General features: G+C 36.9%; 1 protein-coding gene across 3 annotated transcripts in view; it reads left to right on the top strand.

The window, feature by feature from the left end:
• The first annotated feature begins 401 nt into the window (after positions 1-401).
• trpc4b (transient receptor potential cation channel, subfamily C, member 4b) overlaps positions 402-11,376 on the top strand; it is a 30,332-nt gene continuing 19,357 nt past the window's right edge. For 2 of the 3 annotated variants that reach the window (XM_051861237.1, XM_051861239.1), the window contains exons 1-2: positions 402-952; positions 1,627-2,054. In XM_051861237.1, the coding sequence (XP_051717197.1) occupies positions 1,677-2,054 (378 nt within the window). In that variant the 5' untranslated portion in view covers positions 402-952; positions 1,627-1,676. The remainder of the gene's footprint in view (positions 953-1,626; positions 2,055-11,376) is intronic. The other variant, XM_051861238.1, reaches the window with a different exon arrangement.

The raw sequence follows: 11,376 nt of genomic DNA, 5'->3' as shown, positions 1-11,376 counted from the left end.
ACTACCAAATTATATGTAATATCTAATTAATTTAACTTACAGAGGAATATTTTCTTTGACATCTCGCGATTTCGAGGCACGTGAGTTCCTGAACATGATGCATGGGACACACTTAGCGTTTTTAAGACCTGAGGCAGACTTGCGCACTTACTTCCTGTTGCGCGCACGCGCTCTCAAGTGGCCACAAGTGTGTGTGTTTGGACTGGCCCAAAATGATACCCGAACAAATTACCCTGATGAGTCAGTTAGTGTGGCTATTAGTCAGATTCCCGAGCTAATGATTCATATACGTCGGTTCTTTATTACTGAATCAAAACATACAGCGCGACTAACAAACACACCTTTACAAAAAACTGTATTAAATAAACAATTTATCTGTAAATTGGAATAAGAATTCTATACAGAACACATCCCTACCGGTCTCCCTAACGTTTTAGGTATGGCAGTCTTTCAAGTTGAGTAGATGTTCATTAACTGTTTAGATAAAATGTCCCTCCTTTGCAGTCTTTCAACAACGCACACGACGCCGCTTTGTGATCTACGAAAAAGGACATTTTTCATGCTTTTCTTTTTTCTTTTTGGATTGTAAGTTAGATTGCATTAATGCTTTTCTGTGTTGAAGCACGTGCTTTACGTAATTCATACTAATTTGGTTACCATTTTCAGCATCGTCTACGTCAGACTAGGGCTCAGCTGAACTGAAATAACAGAGGAAATGTTAATACAATGCACTGAGGACTGACAGACGTCTGCTGGGGCGTAATGGATCATTTCACTTCCAGCATGATTACAGCGGTGCGTCGGTGCCCTGGTATCACAACACAGTCACCATGTGCAGCAATCCTCATGTGCTCGTAGGAATACTGCTCCACAAGTATTTTCTGTGATGAATCGGTGAAGTTGATTGCATCAGCTTTATAAACGTGAGAATTAAAGTTGTTCCGACAGCAAGGTGAGTTTTAGCGTTCTGTAGAACAATACAGCGTTATTTTGCACGTTGTTTAATGCGAATTGTGATTGTTAACGCTTCCACCTCCACGATCTTTCAAAGTTGAGTCGTGATTCTTGATAAAATTGGAGCCGTATTAAGTTTATGGTGCTATCACTGCGTAATTTGGAGATTAGTGTGTTTTGGCAGATTTGAATGGTTTTCTATTAAAACCAAGAACTGCTGTTTTATTTTTGTATAATGCGTTTCTTAAACTGGGAAGGTCTGCGTAAAAAATGCCTAATTTTACGAGTAAAGCTTTTTTAGCAGTATTATTTCTTGCTTTATTCCACACCACAAGGGACTAATGATTGTACTTTGATGTTGAACTTTTAATTCTTACAATTTAATAACTCTATACAAGTAGTGATTATTGCTGTGTTTTATGTAAATATAATCAGTTGTGCCTAGCTTTTTGCATGAATCCCTGTTGTAAAATCCAACTGGTCATTTCTTGGTACAAGTTGTTTATTAGCTGGCCGACCAGTCACAGTGTTCAAAAGAAATTAGCTGGTAGATGTTCTATTGTTAGTGTGGTCTACCACCTTGCACCTGCAACTATACTAACGGATATTCATCAGAATATCATTATAAAACCATCAATTTCGAGGTGTATATACAGATTTGTTTGTTTTTAGATTGCTTTTACTCCTAGCTCTCCACCTGTTTTGTGATGGATTGAGCCACAATGTCGCAGCTGTACTACCGCAGAACGGATAACTCCTCGTACCGGGACCGCATTCCGCTGCGTATCGTGCGCGCCGAGTCGGAGCTCTCCGGGCAGGAGAAGTCCTACCTCAACGCCGTGGAGAAGGGCGATTACGCCAGCGTGAAACTATCGCTGGAGGAGGCGGAGATCTACTTCAAGATCAACATCAATTGCATCGATCCTCTGGGGCGCACGGCTCTGCTCATAGCCATTGAGAATGAGAACTTGGAGATCATTGAGCTGCTCCTCAGCTTCAACGTGTATGTCGGGGACGCTCTGCTCCACGCCATCCGTAAAGAGGTGGTGGGAGCCGTGGAGCTCCTGCTGAACCACAAGAAGCCCAGTGGAGAGAAACAGGTTTGTGAGCGCTGTGTGTAAAGAACTTGTCTGCTAGTTCATAGTTTGTTAGACCACATCTCTTGTCTCAAACTGACCAACAAAACAATATTCCATAACATAAATGTGCATAATTAAACCAGCCTGGTTTTAAAGTCTTCAGTTGGTTTACTGATTGGCTGACCCTAACCCTAAGAGCCCAAACTCCTTAAAAACTACCAAACTAGACCAGCCTGACTAGTGGAACCTGAGTTGATTCAAAACTTATTGGGGGGTAAAAGCAAGCAAAAATGTCTTTAAAATAAAGCATAGAATTTTATATTAACTACGCACCAACTATATGCAAAATATTAACATGAATAGGAAAACACATTGTCAATTTTGTTTTCTGTAAATGATTTCGATGATTTCATGCTCTCAATCCTTAATTGCACAAAACAATTAATTGCCAAACCAAGCAGATGCCAACTATTGTTTTGTATAATTAATTTAGTAAGTGATGGATGAATTTGTGGCAAAATAGTTTTATCAGGCACATTACCTGTGATTTCAACAGTAAAAGAAATCAGACATGTTTTCTTCTCACTTCAGGTTAATAAGCTTATTTATTTGAATCTCCTAACTATACATGATTATTTGAATATAGTTTTTGAGTTTGTGTTTTGCATTGTTTTCCCTGCTATCCGTGAACCCGAACAGACGTGGTCATTTTTAGTCCTGAAATGAAACCCACAAAATTGCACGACTTGTAGAGCAGATCTGAATTTAGTAGAGATGCACGATATATCGGCCACCATATCGGTATTGGGCGATATGGGTTCATTTTTAATGTTATCGGCCCAATAAGTAAATTTGGCCGATATATCAAATAATGGATTATTTCCTTCAGCTGAGACACTTCAGATGCGCACTGTTCACCACGATGGTTTTGAATTGCTTGAAATATGGAGTCACTTCAAAAAAGGAAACTACAGTTAAAAGGAAAGTTCACTCAAAAATGAAAATGATCTCATGATTTACTCACCCTCAAGCCATCCTAGGTGTATATGACTATCTTCTTTCAGAGATATATTTAAAAATATCCTTAGTCCTACTTTATAATGGTTGTGAATGGGGGGCCGCGTTTTGAAGTCAAAAATAATGCATCCATCCTTAAAAAAAGTAATCCATACGACTCCAGTGGGTTAATAAAGGCTTTCTGAAGCAAAGCGATGCGTTTTTGTAAGAAAAATATCCATATTTAAAACTTTATAAATTCAAATATCTAGCTTCCGGCGGACGACCGTACGCAGAATGCGCAAGTCGATTTGCGGCGGAAGAGTATCCTTTGACCTGACGCACAATGAAATGACGAACACGGAGGCACAGAGTATACAGTAGAATCACCAGTCATTGATTATAAGTCTAAAACGATCATTTTTAAAGAGAAATTTCGGAAGATTTCGATATAAGAGAAGAGGAGCTTAAATTTGTTGCACAGCCGTATTTGTTTGAACCGCGAGAGGCGTCTTACAATACTCCTACATCCCGCATAAATCGCGCCAGAGGATTATTTATTTGGCGCAGATCAATTTGCGCATTCTGCGTACGGTCGTCCGCTGGAAGCTAATTATTTGAATTTTTTTTGTTTTAAATATGGATATTTTTCTTAAAAAAAAACGCATAGCTTCGCTTCAGAAGGCCTTTATTAACCCACTAAAGTCATATGGATTACTTTTTTTTTTTTTTTTATGGATGGATGCATTATTTTTTATTTCAAAACGCGGCCCCCCATTCACAACCATTATAAACCTGGGAGGACTAAGGATATTTTTTAAATATCTCTGTGTTCTTCTGAAAGAAGATCGTCATATACACCTAGGATGGCTTGAGGGTGAGTAAATCATGGGATCATTTTCATTTTTGGGTGAACTATCACTTTAAGTGCAACATGTGCAGCGCAAGTCTGTCATATATGCTAAATAAAATTATAATGAGAACATTATAATCGTGTGCTTGGGACATGGCTTTTAATGTTAAAACATCTGTCTTTATAATCAGATTTCATTGGGTCTCTCTGGATGTGAAACCTTCCAAACATCTCTTATCAACTCCTCATGAAACAACCAGTTATTGCAGATATGGAGTGCTTTTAGGGATGAAAGGAATTCTTCATTTGTAAATGCTGATATGAGAACACTTTAGAAATGGCATGTTTGTATGGCTGCTGCTTTTCACAAGAGAGAAAACTGCCTGCTATAAAAAGCTCTATGTTCAGACTCTTAGGCATGTGAATTAATAATAACTGTTCTAAAAGTGTTTGCTTTTCAGCCTTTGTTCCCTCACCAACTGAGTGATTTGTATGAGTACTTGTATGTCCTCAACTCTTATCGTGATTTAATCTTCCTTTATTGGCAGTAGGAATAGACTGTATTGCTGCAGCACTGTTTCAGAGAATTGATAAGCATGTATGCATCATTCACAAACCAGAGCAGCTGCACATCTGATCTTTCCTTCCTCAATCCCTAAGCACTTTTTCTTTTCCTCTGTCTCTGTGTCTTTTCCTGTCTGTGTCTATAAATGTCACATTTATAAAACTTTTTGATATGCAAATGACTAAATCAGCATGTCTAAAGACCACAAGAGGGCGAGTGAGAACACAGGAACAGGTTGTTTGCTTTGATTTCCTAAATTATGATTCTGATGACCAAATTATGATGTTATGATTCTCTTTTCGTGACATGTGATCTTTATCATATTAGCAAGTTGTTTACGGAACTAGTCATTTCGGAAAAAGTATTAAATAAGCAAACTTGTTTTTTTTTTCTTAAGGTGAATGGAATAAATAATTTTTTTGCACACAGGTCTTGTGCTTAAACGGACACCATTTTCAGTTACAAGACTATTTGAATGCATATTATCCATGATTAATTATTCCACAACTGAAAGCATCTGATAATAGGTCCAATTATTTTTGAAATAAATGGAAATGACATTTTTAGCATTCTTTTCAATTTGGAAATGAGTTGCACTGCTCAGATCAGGCGTCAGTAAAAATGATATTGTGGTAAAGGCTCTCTTTCTTTAGCAGTAAAAGGAAAAAATCCCGTCCCTCAGCTTTGTTGGAAATGTGCGTAATGAATCATGAGAATAGCTTCTATTCACTTATTAAACGCAAAGCTGACTTGAACTGTCATCTTACTGACATTTTGAGTCAAGCCCTCTACTTTTCCAATTCTTTTCTCTTCACCTCTCCAGTCTATTGTGGTTAAAGATGAGCTTCAAAGCGTCATATTGCAGTAGTAGATAATCAGTATGGCTGCCAGCCTGAACATGTCTCTCCAACTGGAGCCTTCATTATCTTCCTCAAATAGTCAAGCTTTTGCTGTTGTCACTGTGGGCTTGGAGCTCTCGTGAAAAAAGACTGGAGATAGCAGCCGAAATGTGCTAATCACCCCCTACCTTCAAATTGCACCTTTTCTTCTCTGTGGCTTCAATTTATAGGCTCTCAATTCATTTCCTCTCACTTCACTCCTTCCTCCCTCGTTATTCTTTCTCACTTTTAATCACTTTTTTTGTGCATGCTGCTTGGTTTTCTCTTTCACGCCCTTTCTTTCTGTCTCTCGCTGTTTTTTTTATCCATCTTCCCCAAATGTGGTGTGATCACAGAACCCAGTCTTCATGTATCAGTGTATATCTTACAGCTCCCTAGTTTAAGCTGCTTTAAAACTTGCCACTAAAGGATTAGATATTATCCACTTCACTATTTTTAAAGCAGTGGTTCTATGCTGGGTTTTTTTTTTTTTTAAACAGATTTTACTTTAAAGGGATAGTCCACCCAAAAATGAAAATTGTCAGTATTTTATTTTTGAATCCCATCAAATTTCATTATAAACAAAAAGCAACTGCAAAGTTTTTTTTCAAAATATCTTCTTTTATGATCTGCCCTTGAAATGAAATTTATAAATATAACTATGAATTGCACATTTTGTAAATGCATTCATTTTATAAATGCTTTTAGTAATAAGAATTAGTGTCAAAAGTAGCTACCGACCACGATACTAAGTCGGTACTGAAATTTTAAAAATGTGATGCTTTGAATGATTCGTAAACATCTCTGATTGGCCATTTTGTTCACATGCTCATCAGATATGTCTGTGATTGGCTACAATGATCAGCGCATGGGAGCGTTTGAAAGCAGTAGGTTCGCTGATGTATCTGTGTAAGCGCTCGGTGAAGAGCGTCATTGATGTCTATTTACAACATGTTTTGGAAGCGTTGATCATTGTAGCCAATCACAGACATATCTGATGAGCACGTGAACACAATGGCCAATCAGAGGTGTTTACGAATCCACTCAACAGCGCTCAAAGCATTATTTTAAAAATTTCAGTACCGACTTGGTATCGCGGTCGATACTTTTGACAACACAAATAAGAATGTTAAGATGAGATTTATGCTAACAGCATAAGAAATAGGGGATTTGCGGTCATTCAGTTCCCTTCATGTGCCTAAGAATGGTGTATGTTTAGAACAGACTGCATGCATTACTGTAGTATTTTCGCTATGTGTGATTAAAAGGACAGATTCATCATATTCATCAGATTCTGCATTGTAATTACAACAACTCAATGTTTTCTCCTGGCCACGTTTAAAAGTTTAAATTTTATAAGCAAGCAGGTTGATATATCTGTGAAAAGTGTAACCCTTTGGTGCTAAAGTTTGAGCATTTCAATACAACAACATTGCGTAACTAGTGGTGTGAGTTTGGAGGCGGGACTATCTGATGCCTGACCAATGGCAGGTGGGAGGAATGTTCACCAAACCTGTAGGAACGTTTTTTTATGTTTACATGGCAACATTCATTGTATTAAAAACTAAAAAGTTTTTCCTTTGCGTTTTTTCAAGTACAGACGACAACATTATCTAAATGATCCCCATTCACACGGACCCACGAAAACGACTAAAAATGCTGTGTTATGCTGCCAGGCCAGTAGTTGGCGATGTCACTTTGTAAAGAAACACTACCCGCCTGTAGACTGAACATGTAATATGCATGCGCATGACGTCACCGTTTTCACAAATTTGCGTTTTTGTAGTTTACACGGAGACAATAAATGTATCATTTTCATAAACTTGTATTTGAAACCCATCAAACATAAATTTGTAATGAAAGCCAAAATATTAAATGTCACAGAGGAATATTTACTGAGTAATCCACTATTTTGTAGAGGAGGTCAAAATGACAATTTTCACCTGAGATTTGGAGCCGATTTATAGGGGTGTAAAAATGACTTTAGAAAGATGGCAGCATCATTATTTTATTTTTACACAGATTGATAGGTCTGTTAGTAAAATCTGTTGACTTTATCAATCTTTTTTTTGCATTATATGCCAACAGTGGCAGTTCAAAAATGGCAAAAAGCACTTGTTTTTTGTTTTTGCCTCAAGTTTGCATGCCTGTAACTCAAGAAGTATTAAAGATATCTTAATATCCTGTTAGATTCTGGTTCTTAACAAACTTTTCTTTTGGTATCTTCGTTTTAAAGGGCCTCGATGGTTCAATCCCAGAGATATGGACATGTTAATGTGGCTCAATGAGTAAATTAGTAAATTGTACACCTTTTCAGTGGTCAAAAACCGAATGTGAGGCACTTACAGCTGATACTTTTTTTTTTTTTTTTTTTTTTTTTTTTTTTAAGTGGAATATCTGAAGAACAAATAATGTTAAAACTAGAAATGTATCTCGTGTTTTTCTATCAACTCAATTGCATAGAACATTCCTGTTTGAGTGTCGTAAATATTCCTTTTCCAAAGTAGTGAGCCTGTAACTCTAAAAGTATTCAAGATGTATTAATATCCTTCTAGATGATCATTCTTCATATACTTTTCCTTTTTAGTACATCGTTGTTGTGTACATGTACTTTATCCTGAATTTGTTTTTTGTGATGTCAGTGGTGCAGAAATTAAACTACATATTTAACCAACTGTCTCATTGTAGTGCATTAAAAGTCCTTTATTAGACGTTTTGCTCTCTGTAGTATTTCTTGTTAAAGATAGATATCGTTCTATATAGTTGAAGCTAAAACACTGTAATAGGCTGATTATTTTTTTTACTGTTTTATAGATTATTTTAATATTTGTGTGTGTTACCTTTGGCAAGGATGACATCTTTAAGTCTTTTAATGTCAGTACACACATTTCACACATGATTTTGGCCAGGCTTCTTGGCAGATTTGCTCTAGTTTCTTAGGAAAATGGATTATTCTGAAGCACCACGATTCGAGTAGTGCGTGTACTTCATGGTTGGATTAGGTGTATGGATTAGTTCTTCAGCTGTAGCAATTTAGGACATTTAGTATCTTTTTCTTAAGATGCTAATGATGTTAACTTATCCTTGCCCTTGTCCATATCATTGAAGTTTGGGAGGAAATTCATCTTCAGGGCAGACTGAAACAGATTGCTGTATTTCCCTCTATATTGTGCTTTTAATTTATCCTTCTGTTTTAATCCTTGTGTCTCTTCAGCGTTGTGCTTCAACCAACATAATTTATTGGAGGTATTGTTGTTTGTTGTTGTGGGCACTTTCACGTTTCCACACGTTGCTTTGGCTAGAAAAGCTCGGTCTTATATGACTGCAAAATCTTTTCACCTTGCAACTGGGTCACTATTGTGCTTTTCAAGCAAAAACCTTGCCAAACTCCAGACAGGATTTCACACGACTCTTCTCTGCTACTGAAGCTCTGTAGCTACTTCAAAGTGATCATAGGCCTCTCTGTAGCCTCTCTCCCAAGTGTTTTTCTTATGTGCTTAGAGGATTTTCAGGAAAGACCTTTTTTCCTGGCAATGTCTGGGTCATTTGATGTAGCTTCCATTTCATCATAATTGAACCAACAGTGGACACTCCTATTCTTTTATATCTTTCTTCTTAATCTATGCATTTTGTTTTTCTCTCCCATTTGGAATATTGTTTAGTGTTCATTTTCATAGCTGTCCTTCACATTTGAGTTCTGAATAATAACAAGAGCTTAATTGTGAGGTTTTTATCCAGCAGTTGTGACCATTTCAGCAATTCACAATGAGATGCCAATTGTAAAGCAAATGAATCCTCATTAAGACCTTTTTTTTTCATCACATAACGCTTGTCAACACAGGCTCTGAATACCAGTGTTATTTTAGTATCATTGAGATACTATTATACCGAGCTGCATGATTTTTTTTTTTTTTTAAATAGAGATCACAATTCTCCCACAAAATAGACAACTAAACAAAATATGAAATTTACTAGAGGTTCTGATGAAATGTTAATTTCTGCAATCTATTAAAAAAAAAAAATAAAAAAAAAATCTAAGTAATTAAATGAAATTATTGAATTATTATGATTTATTCAGTGACTAGCTCATATTAGGTGTGTTTGAATCGGCACTGCACAGCACGATCAGTGTATGACATCAAAGTAGTCTAGTCTTTATTTATATAGCGCTTTGTACAATACAGATTGTTTCAAAGCAGCTTTACTGTGATAGGAGAATGATTCAATGATGCAAACAGTTTTGTATGCTTTTGAATTGCTCTTGCGGTACTTTGATGTCATACACCGATCAGTGCCGTTTAAAGCTAAACACTCCTAAAGACTTAAATTCTTTCATGACTGGATGAATCCACATTGAATTAATCTCTTGAACGAATGATTCCATGACAAATACATTTTTAAAATGGTCACCTTTTGCCACCTACTGGTGTAATGATGTAATTGATAAAGGTGGGGTAAGCCATTTTTCAAAAACGCTGTTGGACATTGTTGATATTTGAAATCAACCCAAACAAACTCACCCCTCTCTTCATTGCTCCGCCTCCAAAACTCACCCTTCAATCCTAACCACCCTGCTCCGAGTCGGTCTCGAACCCCGGGCCGATCGCTGCTGGTAGGTGAGGCGAGTGCACTAACAATGACTCTAAACACCTCATTCTCTAGCGGTCATCAGTGTGCAGTGGTTTAACAGCAAAACTCTCACTATCTGGCCACTGTTACACACATAATGCGAGAGTAGATGCCTGTTTATCACAAAATAATGCTTCACGAAAAATAAAGCGCAGATGATGAACGAACGACAAGGAAGCACAAAAAATGAACGTACAGTACACAAGAGTAAATACAAACAAGAGTTCGTTGTTAGTCACGTACAGCACAGCAGCTCCAGACAATCAGTGACACTCAAACCCAGTGTTACTCACACGTGAAGCGGAATCAAAGCAGCCTCCGCGTCTGTTTTCAGACCTTCCCGCTTAGCTCTCTCCAGCGCAGGAAAGCTTTTCTGATATTAACGCGGGTCCTAAAGCACTTGTCCAGTCATAAACCTTCATTCCAGTGATATTCTTTTGAGTTCTTTTGTATTGTCTCATCTCTCTCTCTGCAGTCTTTCTTCAAATCGCCCTCTTGCTAGTTCTCTCTCCTCGACCGTCATATGCCCCCTAATGCTGATTGGTTACACGTTTGTTGTTGGTGTCGGCCCAACTAACTTCCAAACAGTGTTTTTGAGAAATGACTTACCCCAGCTTTAAGTTACTTTCAAAAAGTGACTGATTTAATGTATTTTTATCGCTACCATAGACATCAGTGTTTATATCCGAACTATATATATATCCAGTTCTTCTGTGATAATCTGAATTATTGTAAGACAGAAAAATAAGGTAAATTCAGGTTGATTGAGACACTTTTTCCAAGTCAGTGACTGTAATCGTATTTGTCAAAGGTTTAATAGACAGCTGAATTGTTGTCATTTAGGAATAAGATCGCATGGGTGTTTGAATCGAGATTGCGATCTTTTACCTATTAATTGTGCAGCTCTACTATTATAGTTTTTATTAGATGTTTATATTTTCTGTTTTCATTTTAATTTCAGTTAAAGTTTTAGTAATTTTGTTTGTTTATTTTTTTTTTTTTTTTTTAGTACCTCAAGTAAAAAACAATGCATATAGTTTCATGTTGTTTTGGCAACTAGCTGAAATAAAATAAGTTTGTTTTCATATTTTATTTCAGTTAATGTTTATTTTAATAAACAATGAGTAATGTAAACAAAAAAAAAATATGGTTTTAGTTTTCAGTTTTAGTTATAATAATAATTAAAGCTGCAAGCAGCAATGAAAGGGCCCTCGCACCCGGGGCCACCACCACCCGGTGGCCTTAGGAAAACAGTGAATAGTGGGTGACATGCATGTAAGCGAGTAAATACAGTTGAAATATGGCAAAGTCATTTCGACATGCCACACTTCCTGCTGCCAACAGGTGGCACTTTGACTATTACTGAATATTGCCATGTAGATGTCTTCAGGCCAGGACTATTATCAATCATCTGAAGTTTGG

This window comes from Ctenopharyngodon idella, chromosome 15 (assembly GCF_019924925.1).
Source record: "Ctenopharyngodon idella isolate HZGC_01 chromosome 15, HZGC01, whole genome shotgun sequence".
NCBI lineage: Eukaryota > Metazoa > Chordata > Actinopteri > Cypriniformes > Xenocyprididae > Ctenopharyngodon > Ctenopharyngodon idella.
The sequence above is the reverse complement of the archived record's forward strand: the minus strand, read 5'-3'. Positions and strand labels throughout refer to the sequence as shown.